At 47.6% G+C, this 25,302-nt stretch overlaps 1 protein-coding gene across 6 annotated transcripts in view; it reads right to left on the reverse strand.

Annotated features, from left to right (window-relative positions):
* madd (MAP-kinase activating death domain) overlaps positions 1 to 25,302 on the reverse strand; it is a 262,082-nt gene that overhangs the window by 205,694 nt on the left and 31,086 nt on the right. For 4 of the 6 annotated variants that reach the window (XM_078548799.1, XM_078548797.1, XM_078548801.1 and 1 more), the window contains exons 3-8: positions 23,992 to 24,295; positions 22,194 to 22,325; positions 15,517 to 15,630; positions 14,044 to 14,124; positions 6,451 to 6,626; positions 5,651 to 5,886 (exon numbers count right to left, since the gene is read on the reverse strand). In XM_078548799.1, coding sequence (XP_078404925.1) covers positions 5,651 to 5,886; positions 6,451 to 6,626; positions 14,044 to 14,124; positions 15,517 to 15,630; positions 22,194 to 22,325; positions 23,992 to 24,295 — 1,043 coding nt within the window. Of the gene's footprint in view, positions 1 to 5,650; positions 5,887 to 6,450; positions 6,627 to 10,695; positions 10,753 to 14,043; positions 14,125 to 15,516; positions 15,631 to 22,193; positions 22,326 to 23,991; positions 24,296 to 25,302 lie in introns of all 6 variants that reach the window. The other 2 variants (XM_078548800.1, XM_078548796.1) reach the window with 1 other exon arrangement.

Here is a 25,302-nt window from a genome sequence, read left to right on the forward strand (position 1 = left end):
AAGAGTGAGGAGCAGAGCAAGGAAGGCTCCAAGTTTTAAAGGGGAAAGCTGCAGGATGCAGACTTGAAACAAAATAGGCTTGCGAGAAGCCAGAAGATTCAAGGGGACAGCCAAAGGTCTGTAACTCTTAACTATAGGCATGCGAAGCTGTGGTGTTCTGTTGGTAAAGCTGGGGATCTGAGTGTGTGGGGAAGGCGAAGCTTGAATGCACGTGGCGATTCAGGGGAGAGGAACATCGGAAGGAGAGTTTGAAACCCCGGAGGTGGACTCTTGTGGAAGGTGTCTGAGAGAAAGTGTCATTTGGGATAAGATTCCAAAGCAGTTCCTTTGAGAGTGGAGATTTGAAACCCTCATGTGAAAGACGGAGTTCAGTGAGACTGGTTGGCTCACGGTGTGATACGCGTCTGGGGGGAGTTGATGAGAGATCCATAGCATCTGGTTGAGGTGGCATCTATCACTTGGTTTCAGAGTATGGTGTGTCTGACCACAGGGTGCCTATTGGTTTACTTGGACTGTGTACTTACTGTGGACATTAGATAGTTTTTGTAGCTTGTGTTATCCTTACAAATCTATACATGTCTGTAAAGGTAAAGTTGTGGGTGAAGGAGTATTGTAATATAGTTCATCTTTTCTTCTTTAATAAATGCTTTATTGTTTTGTTAAAAGTTCATCAGCTGACACCTGTGACTCTATTCAGTCGCCAATACATGGCTAGAAATATGGTGCAGGAAGGAGGGCTTCAGATTCTTAGGGCACTGGAACCAGTTCTGGGACAGGAGACACCTATTCAAAAGGGATGGGTTGCACCTCAATAGGACTGGGACCAATATCCTCACTGGGAGGTTCACTAGTATGGTTGAGGAGGATTTAAACTAAATTATCAGGGGGGATAAGCACCATCAAATAGAAGTTGAAAAGAGGAATAAGGTGCAGAAAGAAGTGATGGCTTCGGATGTTACTCGAGAAGGAAGTAGTACCATTCTAGATAGGAACAGACTAAGAAGGACAATAAGGAATATAAAGACAGGTTTTCCTGCATGTTATGTAAATGTTCAAAGTGTGGTGAATAATAGGATTATATAAGACACAAGCTCAGGAACAGGCCATTTGGCCCAACCAATCCATGTCAGTGTTTATACTCCACTTGAGCCTCATTCCATCTTTTTTCTCACCTATATCTATCATTATAACCCTCTATTCCCTTCAATGTTTCCATACTACTCACTTCAACCATTCCCTGTGGTAATGAGTTCCACAGTCTTTAGGTAAAGAAGTTTCTTCTGAATTCCCTATTGGATGTTTTGGTGACTATCTTATGTTAATGACTCTGGTTTTGCTCTTCCCCACAAGAGGAAACATTTTCTCTGCATTCACTATATCAAGACCTTTCAGAATTTTAAAGACTTCAATTAGATCACCCCTCAGCCTTCTTTTTTCAGGGGAAAACAGACCCAGCACCTTCCTCCTTTTGTGGTGTGTATACCCAGACATTTCTGGGATCATCCTTGTAAATCTTCCCTGCGCTCTCTCCGGTGCCCCTATATCCTTGTTATAATTATGGCTACCAGAACTGCACATGCAGTACTCTTGTGTGGTCTAACCAATATTGGAAACAGGTTTAGCATAACTTGTTAATTCTACTTTTCAATTCTATCCCTTCATAAATAAATCCTCGTGCTGGCTGTGTGTGTGTTTTTGTTTTTACAGCCTTGCTAGCCTGTGCTGCAACTTCTGGTAATTGATGTATTTGTACTCAGATCTCTTTTTTGATTTAACCCACCTAGACTAGCACCTTCCAGGTATATATTCTTCCCATCAATAAGGTTGGTGAGTGACAAGCACACATAGCAATGTGGTAATATGATGTAGCGGAAATAGCAGAACCATGGCTTAAAAACAGTGAGAACTGGGTACTTAATATACAAGAAATAAAGTGTTCAGAAAAGACAGGGAAAGGAAAAAAGGAGCTGGAGTGGGCATACTGATTACAGAAGACACTGCAGTATTGGAAAGAAGGGATGTCTTTGAGGGGAAAGGACAGAATCTATTTAGTTACAGTTGAGAAGCAAAAGTGATATGATCACACAACTGGGGATATTCTAATGGCCCCAAACAGATGGAGAGAGAGCGTGAGGGAGAATGAGAGTGAGGTGAATGAGAGAATCAAATCTGCAGGAAAATCACAGGTGTGCAAAAACTATACAGTGGTGATACTGGGGGACTTTAATTGCCAAAATTGCCAAATTGGTTTGGGAGGATAAGGAGAGGCAATGTGAACCAAATGGTACAACTTTAAAAGGTGGCAAAGGGTAAGGAGGGGGAGGAGTTTCTGAAATGTATTCAGAAGAACTTTCTTGACCAGTATGTTATCGGCCCAACTACAAAGGAGGCATTGTTGGATCCGCCGTTGAAGAATGAGGTGGGTCAAGTGGACAAAGTGTCTGAGAGGGACATTTGGATAAGAGTGATCATCATATCATAAAGTTTAGGTTAGTAATGGAGACGAACAAGGAACAATCTCATAAATTGGAAGAGGGCTAACAAAGGGATGAAAGGGGATCTAAGCCAGGTCCGGATGGATGGCATCCCAGGTTGCTGAAGGAAGTGGGAGTGGAGATGGCGAGAGGGCTTGTCACAATATTCTAATCTTCCCTAGATATGGGAGGTGCCAGAGGATTGAAGAGTGGCAAATGCGACTCCCTTATTGAAGAAAGGGTGTAAGGACATTCCAACAGCTACAGGCCATATAGTTTATCGGTGCTGGGAAAGGAGTTTTGAGTTAATTAAGGAGAGCCAGCACAGATTTGTAAAAGGCAGATCGTGCTTGACTAATCAAATTGAATGTCTTGAAGTAACAGAGAAGGTTGACAAAAGAAATGAGGCGGATGTTGTCTATTTGGATTTTAAGACAGCATTTGACAAAGTGCCACATAAAAGGCTGGTTAGCACATAGGCTCATGCCATAGGAGGGTCAGGGTCCAATTAGATAAAAAATTGGCTTAAGGACAGGAAACAGTGAGTCAAGGTAGATAGTTGGTTTTCAGGCTGGAGGGTGGTAGACAATGGTGTTCCCTAAGGTTCAGAGCACTACTTTTTAATATTTATTAATGACTAGGATTTTGGAATGAGGTCAAATTTCAAAATTTTCCAATGATACCAAAGCTGAAGGTATGATTGACAATCGATGGCAACTAGGTATAGATGGCAGAATGGACAGATTTGATGGAATTTGATACAGAGAATTGTAACATGATGCATTTTGGGAGAAGGATTAGGGAGAGGCAATATAGACTAAATGACACAATTCTAAAGATTGTGCAGAGACAGAGGGACCTGGGGGTTCATGTGCATTGAACTTTGCAGGTGGCAGGACATATTGAGAGAGTGGTCAGCAAAGCATATGGGATCATAAAGAAGTATCGAGTACAAAAGCAGGGGAGTTATGTTGAACCTGTTTAAAGCTCTGGTTAGGTCACAACTAGAGTATTGCATCTAGTTCTGGTCACCACTTTTTTTACACAGTGAGTGGTAATGACCTGGAACTTGCTGATGACAAGGGTGGTGGAAGCAGGGATAATCAATGATTTCAAAAGGGAATTGGATGGGCAGCCGAGGGAAATAAACTTACAGGGCTATGGGGATAGAAGGGGAAATGGGACTAACTGGATTGCTCTACAGAAAGTCAGCATAGACCTGATGGGCCAAATAGCCCCCTTTCTTTTCATTCTTTCATGGAATGTGGCTAGGCCAGCATTTATTGCCCATCCCTAATTGCCCTTGAGAAGGTGGTGGTGAGCCCTTGTGACTCCAGACTTATTAGCAAATTGATGCCCATGGAATGAAAAGGGCAGCAACAGTGTTGATCTGAACATGACCAAGGGCTAGAAAGCTGAAACTGGTGGTGCATAATCGTTTTTTGGACTTTATTTCCATTCTTGGGATGTGAATGTCCCTGGCAAGGCCTGCATTTATTGGCCACCCTGAGTTGCCCTTGAGAAGGTGGTGGTAGAATTGGAAGGAAGGATACAGCAGCTCCCCACAGGTCAATATTAGGACCACTGATCTTTATTACTATATATTAATGACCTGGACTTGAGTATAAAGGGCATAACTTCAAAGTCTGCAGATGACATGAAAGACTGAACTACAGACTTCAGGAGGATAGACAGACTAGTGAAATGGGCAGACACTTTACAGATGAACTTTAACAGAGAAGTGGAAAGTGATTCGTTTGGAAGGGAGGATAAGGAGAGGCAATATGAACCAAATGGTACAACTTTAAAAGGTGGCACAAGGAACTGAGACCTGGGCTTACATACATACATTTTTGAAGTTGAGAAGGCTGAATATCAGACTTTAGAAAGATTTTCAAAGTCTTAGAGAGGGTGAAGAGATCTTCAGGAATGGTGCCAGGAATATGAGAGTTCAGGAATGTGGAGAGACTGGAGAAGTTGGGATTGCCCTTTTGAGTGCAGAGAAGGCTGAGGGAGCATTTAATAAAGGTATTGGAAATGATGAAAGATTTTGGTTGAGCCAATAAGGAGAATTCCATTGGCAGAATTATGTAACAAAGAGAAGACAGATTTAAATCGAGTGGCAAAAGAATCAGAGGCGACATGAAGATAGAAAAATATTCAGTTGGTTGTAATGTGAATTGCAGTGCCTGAAAGGACAGTAAAAGCAGATTTAAAAGTGGCTTTCAAAAGAGAATTGGAAAAATACTTGGAAAGAAACAAACTTCAGAGCTATGGGGAAAGAGTAATTAGAGCTGGCACAGGCACAATGGGCTGAATGGCCTCCTGTGCGGCATCATTCTATGAAAGATGCAGAGCTTAGGGAAAGAATGTAATTTTTTGAGGTCATGCTAGATTTGTAAAGGAGAATTATTCATCATTGAGTTTTATGGGCCCATTTGGCCCAACTTGTCCATGCCTTACATTAATAACTTTGGTGATATTGCCAATTAATAGGGAAGGAATAAAAAGAGGAACAATGAAGAAACTAACTTAAAAATCTAAAGAAAACAAGACAAATCAAATGAGAATTTGGTTGTGGGTTTTGAAGAAGCACGCCAATCTTCCTTTGAGGATAGAGCATTGAGGGGTGATCTGATGGAGATCTTGAAAATGACAAAAGAATTTAATTGGGTAGATAGAATATTTTCTCTGTGAGGATGAGGGGGCATAATTTGAAAATTAGAGCGAGGTTGTTCAGATGGGAAATCAGAAAGCAATTTTCCCAAACAAATGGTTGTGGAAATTTGAAACGTTTTCTCCCAAAAGGCTCCAGGTTGGAACTTCAGGACTGAGATTGATATGTCAAATATCTAGTGATACAGAGAAAAGACAGGACGTGGAGTTGAGGGACAGGTCAGCCATGCTGTAATTGTGGAACAACCGAGGGGATGAATAGCGGAATAGCCGAGGGGCTGAATGGCCATTCTATGAGTACCAGTCAAAGACAAGGGCTGAGAACACTGCACAGTGGATATAGAACAAAGAACTTCTACCCTCTGTGTCTCACCCTGAGTCTCTTTAATGGGTCAGATACACCAGCAAGTTCAGTCCCATTTTCCACCCTCTCAAGCTGGCTGGACCACACTAGCACTCACTCACCATCATTCAGCAGTGCCGCCCTTCACCCAACTTACTGTTATGGATTCTTTGGAAGGTGTAATTGGTGGGATTCAGAGACCATTCCCCAGAATACTCGACAGCCTGAGTCCGAGCCAGCTTCTCCGTGAACAACGAGTGCTTGGGTCTTGATGCCAGGAAGGAATTGACTTGGAAAGCGACGACGGGCCGAGGGAAAAGTCTGAGAGTGCGGGTGTGAGCCAGAAAACCCTGCAGCACATTGGGGGAATTGAAAAACCGCACCATAGCAACCCTGAGAAATAAAGAACAACAGTCCACTGTGATACTGTGAAAGCAGCAGGGTGGTGCGCGCAGGCATGGGCACAGAACGCGGGCGCGCATAGGCAGAGGCGCGCGGGCGCGCATAGGCAGAGGCGCGCGGGCGCGCATAGGCAGAGGCGCGCGGGCGCGCACAGGCAGACTGTAGAAGGTTCAGTGTAACCTGGGAACAGGGTCTCTCCCACTTATTCCACACTTTAGATTATAGAGTACAAGACTGCAGTCTAACTGTGGTCCATACTCAATATGTGTTGAGCCAGTGTGGATGCAGGCCAAGTCCCAGTAGTTTCAGCAGGTAGCCCTGGGGTCATTGCTTGAGAGAGAGTAAAGTACTGATAATCCATCAAGACATGTTGGGAGATGGAAGGCGGCAATGGTGCACCCCATGGTTGCAGAGCCTGCCAACATGAAGCTGAGTCCTGGGTGGGACAAGGTGTCAGCAGGAGGGTGAGCAATGGGTTATGGGCAGTCGCTCCAACAGAGGAGAAGAGGCAGAGATTGGGAACACAATGACACCTCAGGCCACGTTTGCACTCACCGGGTGGCAATGTCCACAGAGTCAACGTCGTTGCCATAGATGAGAGGGTTGAACTCTGTGGAAGGGGTAGAGGTTTGTTCATCCCGTGCCCTCCCGCCCAGGGGCAGTTCCTGTGCTTCATTGAACTTCTCCAGATTGAGGATGGGTTGAGTGTTCAAGCTCATGCTTGCCAGTGCCTGTCAGAGGAAAAACTACAATGTAAGGGCCATCCGAGAGTCAGGGGCAACCTCCGGTTCCACACAGCACCCCCATCTCCCCTACCGCCATACTTGTAACTGACTAAACACAGCCCCACCCACCTCCACGACCCCACCCACATTGAGTAAACACACAACCCCTCCCATTTCCCCAACAGCACCCCAAATGACTAAACACACAGAACCACCATCTCCCCAACACCCCTCACAACTGACTAAACACACAGAACCCCCATCTCCCCAACGCCCCCCCCAACTGACTAAACACACAGACCCCCCCCATCTCCCCAACCCCCCCCCCCAACTGACTAAACATACAGACCCCTCCCATCTCCCCAACCCCCCCCAACTGACTAAACACACAGACCCCCCCCATCTCCCCGACCCCCCCCAACTGAATAAACACACAGACCCCCCCCATCACCCCAACACCCCCCAACTGACTAAACACACAGACCCCCCCGCATCTCCCCAACCCCACCCCCCAACTGACTAAACACAGACCCCCCCCCATCTCCCCAACATCCCCAACTGACTAAACATACAGACCCCCCCCCATCTCCCCAACACCCCCCCCAACTGACTAAACACACAGACCCCCCCGCATCTCCCCAACCCCCCCCCAACTGACTAAACACACAGACCCCCCCGCATCTCCTCAACCCCCCACCAACTGACTAAACACACAGACCCCCCCCCATCTCCCCAACACCCCCCCCAACTGACTAAACACACAGACCCCCCCCCCATCTCCCCAACACCCCCCCAACTGACTAAACACAGACCCCCCCCCATCTCCCCAACATCCCCAACTGACTAAACATACAGACCCCCCCCCATCTCCCCAACACCCCCCCCAACTGACTAAACACACAGACCCCCCCCCATCTCCCCAACAGCCCCATTGACTAATCACACAGAGCCCCCCCCCATCTCCCCAACCCCCCCCAACTGACTAAACACACAGACCCCCCCCCATCTCCCCAACATCCCCAACTGACTAAACACACAGACCGCACCCCCATCTCCCCAACCCCCCCCAACTGACTAAACACACAGACCCCCCCATCTCCCCAACCCCACCCCCCAACTGACTAAACACACAGACCCCCCCCATCTCCCCAACACCCCCCCAACTGACTAAACACACAGACCCCCCCCCCATCTCCCCAACATCCCCAACTGACTAAACACACAGACCCCCCCCACCTCCCCAACATCCCCAACTGACTAAACACAGACCCCCCCCCATCTCCCCAACATCCCCAACTGACTAAACACACAGACCCCCCCCATCTCCCCAACACCCCCCCCAACTGACTAAACACACAGACCACCCCCCATCTCCCCAACACCCCCCCCAACTGACTAAACACACAGACCCCACCCCCATCTCCCCAACACCCCCCCAACTGACTAAACACACAGAACCCCCCCATCTCCCCAACCCCACCCCCCAACTGACTAAACACACAGACCCCCCCCCATCTCCCCAACAGCCCCATTGACTAAACACACAGACCCCCCCCCCCATCTCCCCAACACCCCCCCAACTGACTAAACACACAGAACCCCCCCATCTCCCCAACCCCACCCCCCAACTGACTAAACACACAGACCCCCCCCCATCTCCCCAACACCCCCCATTGACTAAACACACAGACCCCCCCATCTCCCCAACCCCCCCCACAACTGACTAAACACACAGACCCCCCCCCCATCTCCCCAACATCCCCAACTGACTAAACACACAACCCCCCCCATCTCCCCAACCCCCCCTCCAACTGACTAAACACACAGACCCCGCCCCCATCTCCCCAACCCCCCCCCAACTGACTAAACACACAGACCCCCCCCATCTCCCCAACCCCCCCCAACTGACGAAACACACAGACCCCCCCCCCATCTCCCCAACACCCCCTCAACTGACTAAACACACAGACCTCCCCCCCATCTCCCCAACATCCCCAACTGACTAAACACACAGACCCCCATCTCCCCAACACCCATCCCACAGACCAAACAGTCCCCCTGTCTTTCCCGCCCAACCCCCACCAAAACATCGTGCACAAACAGCAGCGTAACTGAAATCAAAAGGGAGAATGGAATGGAATACTGAACACTTTGGCAGAGGGGACCTACTGTCACTGGGCTGTGTACTCAGATACAATACTCAGCTCTCACTGTGGCCAAACCGATGGCCAACGGTGTTCAAGAAAGCTTCTTGCAACAAGAAAGGTTTGAGTATTCTGCATAGGCTCCAGTCTTCAGAGCGAAGCCAATGCCACTACTCAACTCAGCATTGAGCTCTGTCTGAGAAACCAGACTTATCAGGCATGGCAGCTTCAACGGAAGTGCTACTCAGGGTCATCTGACTGGAATGGTGCAACCCCATGCTGTACCTATCCTGGGAGTGTTTGATGGGGACGGTGTAGTGGGAGCTTTACTCTGTATCTAACCCCATGCTGTACCTATCCTGAGAGTGTTTGATGGGGACAGTGTAGAGGGAGCTTTACTCTGTATCTAACCCCGTGCTGTACCTATCCTGAGAGTGTTTGATGGGGACAGTGTAGAGGGAGCTTTACTCTGTATCTAACCCCGTGCTGTACCTGTCCTGGGAGTGTTTGATGGGGACAGTGTAGAGGGAGCTTTACTCTGTATCTAACCCCGTGCTGTACCTGTCCTGGGAGTGTTTGAGGGGGGCAGTGTAGAGGGAGCTTTACTCTGTATCTAACCCCGTGCTGTACCTGTCCTGGGAGTGTTTGATGGGGACTGTGTAGAGGGAGCTTTACTCTGCATCTAACCCCGTGCTGTACCTGTCCTGGGAGTGTTTGAGGGGGGCAGTGTAGAGGGAGCTTTACTCTGTATCTAACCCCGTGCTGTACCTGTCCTGGGAGTGTTTGAGGGGGGCAGTGTAGAGGGAGCTTTACTCTGTATCTAACCCTGTGCTGTACCTGTCCTGGGAGTGTTTGATGGCAACAGTGTAGTCCATTTGAAACTAAAACATGCTTGACATGGAGGAAGCCAGTTCTGTCAGTATCTTTTGAAGTCTATGTGCAGGTGAAGGAAGCATCTGAGAGGGGAGTACAGGGAACAGCAGGCAGATTCTGGCACCAAAATCCAGACACTGTTGTCGAGTCAGGATATGAGGCACTGAGTGTTCAAGTACAGCCAATAGTTTATTGGTAGCGAAAGGAAGCAGGGGAAGTGAGGCAATACTGGAAGGGCCTGTGTGCACTCTGGACAAAGTGTATTCACTGGGGCTTGCAACGATTGATAAAAAGCCTTCACAGTGCAAAGCCCTTAATCAGTTGGAATGCATTTCGGGAGTTGGTTTGCAATGGGCCAGGCTCCCTGGATACTCCATAGGGGCTGTTTACACTTACCATGTTCATTTCAAATCACTTGGCAGAAGCATTTGAGGCCAAAACCCGGATTAAAAGCATGCACTAAATTAATTATATTAAAATAAAAACAGAACAGTTAGCCAAAATATAAACTTTATTTGAACTAAGTTGAATTTGGTGGTCCTCAGGGGCAGTGGGTCCATTTAAAATCTGTTTTCAAACTTAAAGAATTGATTGAGGTCTCAGGCCAGTGGAGGGGAGGGGGAGGGACACCAGGAAATGGAGGAGAGGCAGGAAGTGGGGTTGTGAGGGAGGTGCGGGGAGACTGCTCATGGGAGGAATATGTGGTGTGACAGGGATACTAGTGGAGAGTGTTAATGGGGGAGTGGACGGGGGTAGGGATGAGGAGGAAGATGATGAGGGAAAATGGTGTGGATGTGCGTGTGTGTGTGTGTGGGGGGACTGGGGGTGAGAAGGAGGGGGACTGATGGGAGCCCACCAAAATCCAAGTTAGTTAAAGTGGCAGAAGCTGCAGATTGCACCTGGCTGTTGGAGAATGGTCTCCGAGAAGGACAGGATGGAATTGAAACAAGAGAGATTTATAGAACGGAATCCATGAGCCCCGCCCCATTCAGCCAACAGCAAACGCCGAAACAAAGCACAGCAGCATGAAAGCAATAAAGAGAGATTTAAAAATGGACCTTCTTCTCCGTTGTGGCGAGCTCCTGCTGTATGATCACACTTAAGCTAACCAAACACTGGACGGCAAAGGACAAGATGGAAGACACCATGACAACATCAATAACAGCAGCCAACCAGCCATGAGGATGAGGCCCCAACAGGAGGAACAAGGAGTGTGGAGACACAGACGAAAGGAAAATCTATTACTGGAACAGTCATGTTGAGAAACCAGCAACTGAGTGTGGGGCAAAGTTACTGTCACAGTGTGAGGGTCTAACCTTGGGGCAGAGCATGAAAGAAGTCGGGGGATGGGGGGGGGGGGCGAAGGATAGCAGGGGGACGTGTAGTCACTTTAACGGAACAACGAATAGTGCCCAGCTTGGCGCCCCTGCTTCCTAGCACAATGGCCAAGCCTTTTGTTCTTATCCACATTCACCAGACTGCGAATGGCGTGGGTCACACCCCTTTATGTAAAGCACACAGAGTAATGGGGACAGCTAGATCAGAGAGCAATGGTGCAGCTTTTTAAGAACTAGTTCCCAATAACATTCGACGTATTCAATGAACACGTACACAAAGAATTTCCTTTTAATGCTGCATGTGAGTGTTTTAAATCTCCCCCAATCAGCCCAGCAGTTGACACTGACAGGCTGTACTTACTTCATGCTCTGCCCGTGTCAGTAACTAGTTTACCTTGAGATACTGCAGATGGCATAGTGCAGAGGGAAATAAAAAGGAAGAGAAAAGAAAGACACACAAGTGGCGATGACACTGTCTATAGCCATGGATTAACCCAGCCACCAGCCCCTGACAGGCTGCAGGGCCCAGGGCTTCACAGCAGCTGCTGGGCAGTTCAAAAGACACACTATGGGGGGGATAGGGTGGCAGTAGGTGATTGGAGATGTAACACAGCCTGTCGTTTAGGGGCAGCAAGGGTGGAAGTTGCCCTATCACCCCCACCCCTTACACAATGTAGGCAGCAAGATAACCTGATTGATTTCTCTGGTTTATTAATTCAAAGATCCAAAAGCTTTAATGTTAATGACCATTATACATCCTACCATGGAAACTTCAGTAAGCAACTCTGATATCTCCCAGCAGGATTATAGAGAAGGGGAGTACGGAAAAGTGTCACCATGGCAGCAGTCGGCAGTCAGCTCAGACTGCAAGGCCCACTATTCCTAGTGCAGCCCCACAATGTACATCAGCACACAACACTGTTTCCAGGTCACCCACCACAGATCCACCGCCCCTCCCCAGCACAACCCCCAGAAGCACGGGCTGTACATCAGTGCACCATAGGCACAGTTCATCACTGCAGAACTCAGGGAGCTGCCTGTTTATAACACAGGAGCATGAGGGCTCAGGGATCGAATGTAAAAAAACCACCCCCCCCCCGCCCCACCGCCCCCGCCTGCTAAGTAACAGCGAGTGTGCGGGAACTACTGGGAGGAGATAGACGTACACATTTTATCATAGCTCCACCCAAGAAGTTAAAAGTCTTGAGGCAACGCTGCCTCATTTACCAGTATTAACACCAGGACATATTTCAATTCTAGCCAAGGACTATCTGCTGTCCTTGTGGCTTGTGTTTCAGTTCTGAGGTCAGAGTGTGAGGTGGAGCTCACACCCACTGCAAACTACTCCCATCGCTGGGCAGCAACAGCCTCGGACAGGCAATCCCCCAGCCGGCCACCTGAGACTGACTCCCACGGCTATTCTCTAACCCTGAGAACGCTGACCACCCCGCCCTGCCCCAGACTCGGATCCCCTACTCCAAAGGCTGTCACCCCAGCTCACCACCCACTCCCCAACCCCACCACCACCCACCCCCCCATCCCAACCCAGGAGAACACAAACCCACCCCCTCCCCAACCCCACCACCGCTCCGCCCCATCCCAACCCAGGAGAACACAAACCCACCCCCTTCCCAACCCCACCACCGCACCCCCCCATCCCAACCCAGGAAAACACAAACCCACCCCCCTCCCCAACCGCACCACCGCCCCCCCATCCCAACCCAGGAGAACACAAACCCACCCCCTCCCCAACCCCACCATCGACCCCTCCAACCCCAACCCAGGAGAACACAAACAACCCCAACCCCAAACCCAGGAGAACACAAACCCCTCCACCCATACCCCACCCCCCTCCGCCCACAACCCAGGTGAACACAAACCCACACCCTCCCCAACCCCAACACCACCGCCCAACCCCAAAGAACAAAAACCCGCCCCCCCCCCACTCCATCCCCGACCCCCCAACCCAGGAGAACACAAACGCCCCCCCATCCTCGACCCCCCCCAACCCAGGAGATCACAAACCCCCCCACCCCATCCCCGACCCCCTCAAACCAAGAGAACACAAACCCCCTCCCATCCCAGAAGAACACAAACCCACACCCCCCCCCCATAACCCAGGAGAACACAAACAACCTCCCCCACAACCCAGGAGAACACAAACCCCCTCCCCCACCGATCCCCGACCCCCCATCCCTGACGCCCAACCCAGGAGAACACAAACCCCCACCCCATCCCCGACCCCCTCACCCAGGAGAACACAAACCCACCCCCGACCACCCCCCCCACCCCCCCAACCCAGGAGAACACAAACCCACCCCCGACATCCCCCCCAAACCCAGGAGAGCACAAACCCCCCGCCCCCCACCCATCCCCACCCCACCCCCAACCCAGGAGAACACAAACCCACCCCCGACGCCACCACCCCCAAAACCCAGGAGAACACAAACCCCCCCACCCCACCCCCCAAACTCAGGAGAACACAAACCCACCCCCGACCTCCCCCCCCAAACCCAGGAGAACACAAAACCCCCCCCACCCATCCCCCGCCCCACCCCTAACCCAGGAGAACACAAACCCTCCCCCCACCCCACCATCCCCGACCCCCACAACCCAAGAGAACACAAACCCCACCCCCTGACCCCCGATGACCCAGAAAAACAGGAACACCCCTCCACCCCTCCTAATACCAGGAGAACTGAACCTCGCCCTCCTCCCACAAACGACCCAGGAGTACAGAAACTCCTCCTGCCCCTAACAGCCCCATCCCCATCCTAGGAGGCATGTGCCCCACCATTTCCCCGCCCCCACCCCTCCACCTCTCTGCAAATCCTGTCTCAGGTGCAGTATCCAAGGAAGAGGACTATGGACACCAGCACCATGGATGTCTGAGTTAGAATATGGGGCTGGGCAATCAATCAACCAGGGAGAGCACAGCCACAAGGTGTTGTGGGTGAGGAGATGGACAAGGGGTGGGATTTGAGCTTTGTTCCCGGTTGACTTTCAATCCCAGCCAGGCTAGGATGAGTGGCCAGTGGAAGCTCCCAGGCAGCAGTTCCCGCCTCCTACCTGCTTCAAGTGTTTCTTCAGCTCGGTGGCTTCTGGTTCAGGCAAGACGGGTAAGAGCTCTGCATTAGTGGGTGCAATCACCTGTCAATGACACACAGACAACAGGTCAGAGGCTACAAGTCACAGAGTAAAGCATGTCACTTGGGTGAGAACTGGTCAGAGTTTGATAGGCATTGCGATTCTTCTCAATGCAGCAACAACAGCAGGCAGTAATAGGAACATAGGAAGATTTACCGCACAGATGACGACTATTTGGCCCATCATATCTCTGCTGGCCAAAAAAAAGAGCTATCCCATCTAATCCTACTTTGCAGCTCTTGGTCCTTAGCTCAATAAGTTAGGGCATCTCAAGTGCATATCCAAGTACTTTTTAGAAGCAGAGTTTCTACCATCCTTCAGGCAGTGAGTTGCAGACCTCCACGAGGCTCAATTGCACACCCCCAAATATTTTTATTGTACTTCTCTCTGGTTATGTACCTCTCTGCTAAGGTAAATGTGTCCTTCTTATGCACCTTATTTAGACCCATCATTAGTTGACAAACCTCAATTAAATCTCCCCATGTCTCCTGTGTTCCAAAGAAAACAGCCCCAGCCTATCCAGCCTTTCCCAAGAGCTAACATTCTCCATTCCAGGCAATATGCTCGGAAATATCTTCTGTAGCCTTTCCTGCGAGATCACATCCTTGCTGCAATGTTAGTTCTAGACTATAAAAATAGCCAAGAGGGATAAATTAGAACATTAAACTAACAAGAAATATAAGAACAGAATCCTGCAACCACTCAGCCACACCCTCGACCCTGACATCATGGAAGCAACATGCCATTCTGGAGTCACAGCTGCAGCTATAAAAATCCACGTCTGCTGCCCTGACTAAAGAATGCCCAACCATTATTCCATACCAAATCCTCTTCCTCCCTGCCCTGTACAGCTGAGCCATTAAAGGCCTTGACTCTGGCTGTAACCCCAGAGGAACAATCATCTTTGCCCATATTCAGAACGGGATACCAGTCGGAGAGTGAGATGCTCTCGGGGGGTCCTCTGCATTACCTATCTAGTTCTACTTAACTGTCTGGCATTCACCCACTCCCTTTCAGTCTGCACACTCTTGAGCTGCAGAATGACTACATTCAGAAAAGTACTATCCATGTAGCTCTCAGCCTCGTAGATGCAAAGCAGTAACACCAGCTGCTGTTAAAGCTCCAAACCCTGGAGCTTGTGAAGCTCCAGCTGATGACACTCTGTATGGACCAGTCCATGGGCACTGAGGTTGTACATCAATCAGCATCATCCCCTCAGCGCTGACCCTCCGACCGCGCAATGCTCCCTCTGCACTGACCATCAAACAGCGCAAGGTACCCTCTGCACACAAAGGATATAAGAAAGTCTTCCACACAAACAGTATCGGTACCAGCTGAAGTGCAGGAATACTCTGTAGAAGCTCTCAGAACAATACTTATCTTGCTAACTCTTACCTTGTTGGCATCTAAGTCAACGAGCCAGACATCGTCTGGCATCTTAAAATCAGACTTATATAGAAGGAAACTGGCAGGAACCCCGATGATGTAGGGGGTTGGGGCGAGCAGCAGCTAAAAAACAAGAAACGGCAATTGTCAATTACATCTAATGAGGCATAAAATACACAGGATATAAACCACACCCTCATCAACACACACACAGGATATAAGCCACATCGTCATCAAACACACACACATATACACACAAGATATAAACCACACCCTCATCAATACACACACACACAGGATAGAGTCCACACCCCCAGCAATACATACACATAGGATATAAACCATACACCCATCAATATACACACAGAATGTATCCCACACCCCAATGAATACACACAGGGTATTATCCACACCCCCATTAATACACACACAGATTAGATATAAACCACACCCCCATCAATACACACACAGTCCGGATATAGACCACACCCTTATCAGTACACACGCAGAATATAAACCACACCCCCATCAATACGCACACTGGATACAAACCACAGCCCCATCAATATACGCACACACAGGATATAAACCACAGCCCCATCAATATACACACACACGGGATATAAACCACAGCCCCATCAATATACACACACACAGGATATAAACCACAGCCCCATCAATGCACACACAGGATATAAATCACAGCCCCATCAATATACACACACACGGGATATAAACCACAGCCCCATCAATATACACACACACAGGATATAAACCACAGCCCATTAAAGCACACACAGGATATAAACCACACCCCCATCAATACACACACACAGGATATAAACCACACCCCCCAATACACACACACAGGATATAAACCACACACTCATCAACACAGTAACAGTATATAAACCACAACCCCCCCCTCAATACACACACACAGGATATAAACCACACCCCATCAATACACACACACAGGATATAAACCACACCCCATCAATACACACACACAGGATATAAACCACACCCCCTCCCTCAATACACACACAGTATATAAATCACACCCCCATCAATACACACACATAGGATATAAACCACACCCCATCAATACACACACAGGATATATCCCACACCCCAATGAATACACACACGCAGGATATAATCCACACCCCATCAATACATACACACTGGGTATTATCCACACCCCCATTAATACACACACAGATTGGATATAAACGACACCCCCATCAATACACACACAGTCCGGATATAGACCACACCCTTATCAGTACACACGCAGGATATAAACCACACCCCCCTCACTACACACACAGGATATAAACCACACACTCATCAATACACGTACAGGATATAAATCACAACCCCCCCTCAATACACACACACAGGATATAAACCACACCCCCCCTCAATACACACACAGGATATAAACCACATCCCCATCAATACAAACACAGGATATAAACCACACCCCATTAATACTCAAACAAAGGAGATAAACCACACCTCCATCAACACACACACAGAATATAAAGCACACCCCCATCGATACACACAGACTGGATATAAAGCACACCCCCATCGATACACACAGACTGGATATAAACCACACCCCCATCGATACACACAGACTGGATATAAACCACACCCCCATCAATACACACACAGGATATAAACCACACCCCCATCAATACACACACAGGATATAAACCACACCCCCATCAATACACACACAGGATATAAACCACAGCCCCATCAATACACACACAGGATATAAACCACACCCCCATCAATACACACACAGGATATAAACCACACCCCCATCAATACACACACAGGATATAAACCACACCCCCATCAATACACACACAGGATATAATCCACACCCCCATCAATACACACACAGGATATAAACCACACCCCCATCAATACACACACAGGATATAAACCACACCCCCATCAATACACACACAGGATATAAACCACACCCCCATCAATACACACACAGGATATAAACCACACCCCCATCAATACACACACAGGATATAAACCACACCCCTATCAATACACACAGAGTCTGGATATAAACCACACGCCCATCAACACACACAGAGTCTGGATATAAACCACACGCCCATCAATACACACAGAGTCTGGATATAAACTACACCCAAATCAACACACACACACAGCATAAACCACACCCTCATCAATACACACACACAGGATATAATCAAAACCTCCATCAATACACACACAGGATATAAACCACACTCTCATTAATACACGCATAGGATATAAACAACGCCCCCTCAATACACACACACAGGATATAAACTACACCCCCCACCTCAATACACGCACACAGGATATAAACCACACCCTCATCAATACACACACACAGGATATATACCACACCCCCATCAATACACACATAGGATATATACCACACCCCCATCAATACACATACACACAGGATATAAACCACACCCCATCAAAACACACACATAGGATATATACCACACCCCCATCAATACACACACAGGATATTAACCACACCTCCATCAATACACACACAGGATATTAACCACACCTCCATCGATACACACACACACACAATATAACGCACACCACCATCTATGCACACACAGATTGGATATAAACCACACCCCCATCAATACACATACACAGTATATAAACCACACCCCATCAATACACACACAGGATATATACTGCACCCCATGAGCACACACACAGGATGTACACCAAAACCCCATCAATACATACAGGATATAAACCACACCCCCACTGATGCACATGCACAGGATATAATCCTCACCCCCATGCAGGATATAAACCACACCCCCATCAATACACACACAGACTGGATATAAACCACACACCCATCAATGTACACACAGGATATAAACCACATCCCCATCAATACACACCCACAGGGTATAAACTACACACTCATCAATACACACACACAGGATATAAACCACACCCCCATCAATACACACACAGGATATAAACCACACCCCATCAATACACACACACACAGGATATAAATCACACCCTCATCAATACGCACACAGGATTTAAACCACACCCCATCAATACACACAGAATATAAACCACACATCAATACACACACAGGATATAAACCACACCCCCATCAATACACACACACAGGACATAAACCACACCCCCCTCAATACACACACAGGATATAAACCACACACTCATCAATACGCGTACAGGATATAAATCACAACCCCCCCCCTCAATACACACACACAGGATATAAACCACACCCCATCAATATATACACACACAGGATATAAACCACAGCCCCATCAATGCACACACAGGATATAAACCACACCCCCATCAATACACACACACAGGATATAAACCACACCCCCCCTCAATACACACACAGGATATAAACTACGCCCTCATCAATACGCACACACAGGATATAAACCACACCCCCCTCAATACACACACAGGATATAAACCACACCCCCATCAATACACACACAGGATATAAACTACGCCCTCATCAATATACACACACACAGGATATAAACCACACCCCCATCAATACACACACAGACTGGATATAAACCACATACCCGTCAATACACACACAGACTGGATATAAACCCCACCCCCATCAATACACACACAGACTGGATATAAACCACTCGCCCCTCAACACACTCACACACGGCATAGACCACACCCTCATCAATACACACGCACAGGATATAATCAAAACCTCCATCAATACACATACAGGATATAAACCACATCCTCGTTAATACACGCATAGGATATAAACCACAACGCCCCCTCAATACACACACACAGGATATAAACTACACGCCCCCTCAATACATGCACACAGGATATAAACCACACCCCATCAAAACACACACACAGGATATATACCACACCCCCATCAAGACACACATAGGATATATACCACACCCCATGAACACACACACAGGATGTAAACCACATCCCCATCAATACGCACAGGATATAAACCACACCCCCATAATATAAAGCACACCCTCATCAATAAACATACACAGGATATAAACCACACCCCATTAATACACAAACAAAGGATATAAACCGCACCTCCATCAATACTCACACACAGAATATAAAGCACACAGGATATAAACCACACCCCCATCGATACACACAGACTGGATATAAACCACACCCCCATCAATACACACACAGCATATAAACCACACCCCCATCAATATACACACAGGATATATACTATACCTACAGCAATACACTCACACAGAATATAAACCACATCTCCATCAATTCACGCACACAGAATATAAAGCACACCTCCCATCGATACACACACAGGATATAAACCACACCCCCATCAACATACACACAGACTGGGTATAAACCAACCCCCATCAATACACACAGGATATAAACCACAATCCCATAAATACGCAGAGACTGGATATAAACCACACCCTCATCATTACACACAAGGAGCATATAAATCATTCCCATCAATACAGACATACACACAGAATAACACACCCCATCAATACATACATACACACACACACATACACACACGATATAAATCACACCCCCATCAATACACAGGATATAAATCACACCCCCATCAATACATTCACACACGATATTATCCACACCCCCATCAATACATACACACAGATATAAAGCAATCCCCCATCTCACACACACAGGATATAAACCACACCCCCATTAATACACACACAGACTTGATAGAAACCACACCCCCATCGATACACACACACAGGACATAAACCACACCCCCATCTCACACACACTGTATATAAACCACACCCCCATCAATATACACACACAGGATATATACCACACCCCCATTAATGCACACAAACAGTATGTAAACCTCATCCCCATCAATATTCACACAGGATATAAGCCACACATCCATCAATACACACACAGGGTATAAACCACACCCTCATCAATACACACACACAAAGGATATAAACCACATCCCCATCAATACACACACAGTCTGGACTGTTACCAGGGCTTGAAAATTGCAGCTATGAGGAGAGTTTGGATAGGCTAGGATTGGTTTCCTTAGAACAGAGGAGGCTGAAGGGTGACCTCATTGAGGTGTACAAAATTATGAAGGGCCGAGATAGAGTAGATGGAGAAGACTTGTTTCCCCTTGCGGAGAGGTCAGTTACCAGGGGGCATAGATTTAAGTGCATTGGTAGAATGATTAGAGGGTACATGGGGAAACATTTCTTCACCCAGAGGGTGGTGGGTGTCTGGAATTCACTGCCAAGTTGGTTGTTGAGGCTGAAATGCTCAAACTCATTGAAAGGGTATTTAGATGTGCATCTGAAGTGGAGTAACCTGCAAAGCTATGGATCAGGTGCTGGGAAGTGGGATTAAAATGAGCTGCTAGTTTCCTTGTTCTTGTTTTTGACCGGTGTGGACATGATGGACTGAATGGCCACTTTCTGCACCGTAACATTTCGATGGTTGTACCTCCATCTCTCTGTCACAGGGCATAATCCACACTCCTATCCCTCCGTCACAGGGTGTAAACCACATCCCCATTCCTCCATCCCAGGCAATAAACCACACCCCAAATCGTATGCCACAGGGTATAAAAGACACCACCATCAGTAATCAGGCCACACATAGCTCCCAGTGAGAGGGATATTCCCCAGTATACCAACTGGACATGGCTCCCAGTGAGAGGCATATTCCCCAGTATACCGACTGGACATGGCTCCCAGTGAGAGGGATATTCCCCAGTATACCGACTGGACATGGCTCCCAGTGAGAGGGATATTCCCCGGTATACCGACTGGACACGGCTCCCAAAGAGAGGGAAATTCCTCAGTATAGAGGGATACTGCCTTTGCCACCAGCTATGTTAGGTCTGGCCCAACAGTGGGTCAGGACATACCCAGAGATAGTGATGGAGGAAACTGATGGTTGGTTTATGGTTGCGCTTCTTTATGTGTGGTTTAACTTGTTTGCAGGAGGGACAGCTCTCCCAATTTTGGCACAAGTGTTCAGATGTTTGTGAAGATGATAGACTGGGCTCAGTGTGTCTTTGATGTCAAATCGAAATCCACTGCTGCAGGTCATCCATCCGGTTTTATCCTTACAATACTTTTTTGTAGAGTTTAAAACAACTGAGTGACTTGCAAAGCCATTGAAGAGGGCAGTTAGGAGTCACTTATAGGCCAGAGTGAGTAAAGATGAAGGTTTCCTTCCCTGAAGGATGCTAGCTTACAAGTTGCATTTTTATGGCAATAGCTTCATGGTTACCGTACAAATACCAGATTTTTATTCTAGTTGTATTGAATTCAGAGTCACAAATAACACTGTGGGATTTGAATTCACATCATTCATTTATCAGTCCAGGCATCTGAATTACTCATTCAGTAACATAAGCACCATGCTACTGTACCCAAACTCTCTCAGCCCACGTACACTCACTCGATGCTATCATTGCCTCCACCCACCCATTTATTCTCCTACATCCCACGTAGACTCTATCCCATCCAGTACTGTATCCAGACTGGAGCCCTTGACTCCCATTGAATAACTGTTTCCACTGCTCTCCATACCTGTTCTGCTGAGGCCATGCAGGTGGGAAGCAAGGGGATAACTGGGAACATGTATTCCAGTGGATAAATCATTGCCACAAATGCCATCACACTCATGGAAAGTGCATTGTAGTCACGGGACTGCAGCACCACCTGTAAGTAAACACAAGAAGTGGTCACCAACCCAACTCCCAATCCTCCAACTCAGCTGCCCCTGTACGGTCAGGCAAAGTCTTGTTGGAATAAAAACAGAAAATGCTGGAAAAACTCAACAGGTCTGGCAGCTTCTGTGGAGAGAGGAACAGAGTTAACGTTTCGAGTCCGTGTGACTCTTCTTGCTCTGAAGAGTCCAAACTTTTACTGTGTTTCTCTGTCCACAGATGATGCTGGATCTACTGAGTTTTTCCAGCATTTTCGGTTTTTATTTCAGATTTCCAGCATCTACAGTATTTTGCTTTTATCTTAAAGTTCTGATGGAGCTAGACAACACCAAATTATTAAATACCAAGTATAAGAAGAAAATTCAGCTGAGGAGAGCCCCTGTATTACATCGTCCAACTGTTTAAACTGATCCCAAGCACCATGTCTCCAGTGCCTTGTGAAGATTTTCATTCCAAACAGTTTATTAATCTATCTTAAGATCTACCTCACATTAGCCAAACTATCTCTACTTTAAACTGGTGACCCTCAGCCTGTCACAGATGTGAGAAATGTGATCGCACCTATAACCCACCTCATTTCACTTTTCATTGTCAAGTTAAGTTGAATTGTGAGCCTCACCCTGTGAGGGTTCAGTGTGAAATAAGACTCAATCTGTGTGCCTCACCCTGCCACTGTTTGGTGTTTTAATTTTCACCAATGCCCAAATGACACCAGCCCCATCTCATCACCACCTCTCTCAACACTGTTACTGCTCATCCAACAGCCAGTACTCGATGAGCAGAAATTTCCTCCAATTAAATATTGGAAAGACTGAAGCCAGTTTCAGTCTGTATTCAGTTCCCACTCCAAACTCCACTCCTTAGACGCCATCCCTGTCACAGTCTGAGACCATACCAGTCTGTTCAAATTGACCCCAAGAGAAACTTCCAAACTCATATTCGTGCCATCACAAAAACCACCCCATTTCCATCTCTAACATCAGTGGACTTTGTCCCTGCCTCAGTTCATCTGCTATTGAAAGTAACTTGGCTATTTGAATGCACTCCTAGCTGGCCAGCCACATTCTACCCTCTGTAAACTTGAGGTCATCCAAAACTCTGCTGCCTGTGTTTTAACTTGCACCAAGCCACATTTCCTATCGTCCCTGTACTCACTGACCTACACTGGTTCCCAATTAAGCAACATCTTGATTTTTAAATTCTCACCTTGCTTCAAATCCCTCTACGGTCTCACTCCTCCCTATGTCTGTAATCTCCTCCCAACCAGATATCTGTGCTCATCTAATTCTGGACATTTTATTACAGTTAAGGGCACTGTATAAATATAAGTTGTTGTTGTGAAGTAAGTTGTAACATGTGACCATCACCATCAGGGTTCAGTGTGGTTTGGATTGAGCCCGCGACTTCCCCCCATCACTAGTCAGTGTGAAGTACATTAAAGTCATGATTCTCGTTACGGTTTAGTGTGAATTCTTTCTTAGTAAGATGCAAAGCCAAGTTTTGAAATGGATATGAACTTGACTTACTTTAGAACAAGTACAGTGTCCCATGAACTGGTACTAAAATTGGGAAAAAGTGCAGCACAGCCTTTGTCTTCCTTTTACCATCAGTTTGACCTGTTTAATACACTGACATGGAGACATCCTGCTCCTCCTCACCTTGTGTTCCAGTAAGATACAGCTAAGCACCTGGAGGCAGGGCTCTACTCCGAGCAGCTCAAGAGGCAGGTGCAGTGGGAAGTCCACCAGAGTGAAGCGGGCCATGTCTGGGAGTGCAAAGGTAAGTGCTGGCTGGAGCTCCCGGGGCAGAATCTCCACATCCACCCTCTTCTGGCCAGGGACAGGCACAGGGGAGTGTAGCAGTCTGTAAATCCAAGACTCCATCTCTCGCACATCATGCAGGATAACACTGGACTTCTCATCCACAATCAGAGAGCCAGTGAACAGCCTCCACATGGTATCTCTGCAAAACAAAAGAGGAACCATCTTGTTATTGAGTCATGGTGGTCCACAGCACAGAAAAAGGCCCTTTGGCCCATTGAGTTTGCGCCGGTCAAACAAGTACCTAGCTATTCTAATCCCATTTTCCAGCACTGGGCCCATAGCCTTGTATGCCATGGCACCACAAGTGCACATCCAAGCACGTCTTAAATGTATTTAGGTTTTCTACCTCTACCACCCTTTCAGACAGTGAGTTCCCGATTCCCACCACCCTCTGGGTGAAAAAATTCTTCCTCACATCCCCACTAAACCTCCTGCCGCTTACCTTAAATCTATGCCCCCTGGTTATTGATCTCTCCACCAAGGGGAAAAGTTCCTTCCTGTCTACCCTATCTATGCCCCTCATAATTTTATACACCTCAATCACGTCCCCCTTCAATCTCCTCTGCTCCAGGGAAAATAACCCCAGTCTATCCAATCTCTCCTCATAACTAAAACTTTCCAGCCCAGGCAACATCCTGGTAAATCTCCTCTGCACTGTCTCTAGTGCAATCACATCCTTCCTATAATGTGGATTCCAGAACTGTATGCAATACTCTAGCTGTGGCCTAACCAGCGTTTTATACAGTTCCTCACATGGCAGTATGCCAGAATGGCAGGAGGAAAGAGTTGAAGGTTATACAACACCCTGTGCTTCAGCTCAACGGCAGAACTGACTCCCCAAAGCCTGTCCACCATCTACAAGGCACAAGTCAGGAGTGTGATAGAATACTCCCCACTTGCCTGGATGAGTGCAGCTCCCACAACACTTAAGAAGCTTGACACCATCCAGGACAAAGCAGCCCATTTGATTGGCACCACATCCACATACATTCACACCCTTGACCACTGACACACAGTGGCAGCAGTGTATACCATCTACAAGATGTACCGCAGAAATTCACCAAGGCTCCTTAGGCAGCCCCTTCCCAACTCTCAACCCACTACCATCCAGAAGGACAAGGGCAGCAGATCCTTGGGAACATCACC

This window comes from Cetorhinus maximus, chromosome 9 (assembly GCF_964194155.1).
Source record: "Cetorhinus maximus chromosome 9, sCetMax3.hap1.1, whole genome shotgun sequence".
Taxonomy (NCBI): Eukaryota; Metazoa; Chordata; class Chondrichthyes; order Lamniformes; family Cetorhinidae; genus Cetorhinus; species Cetorhinus maximus.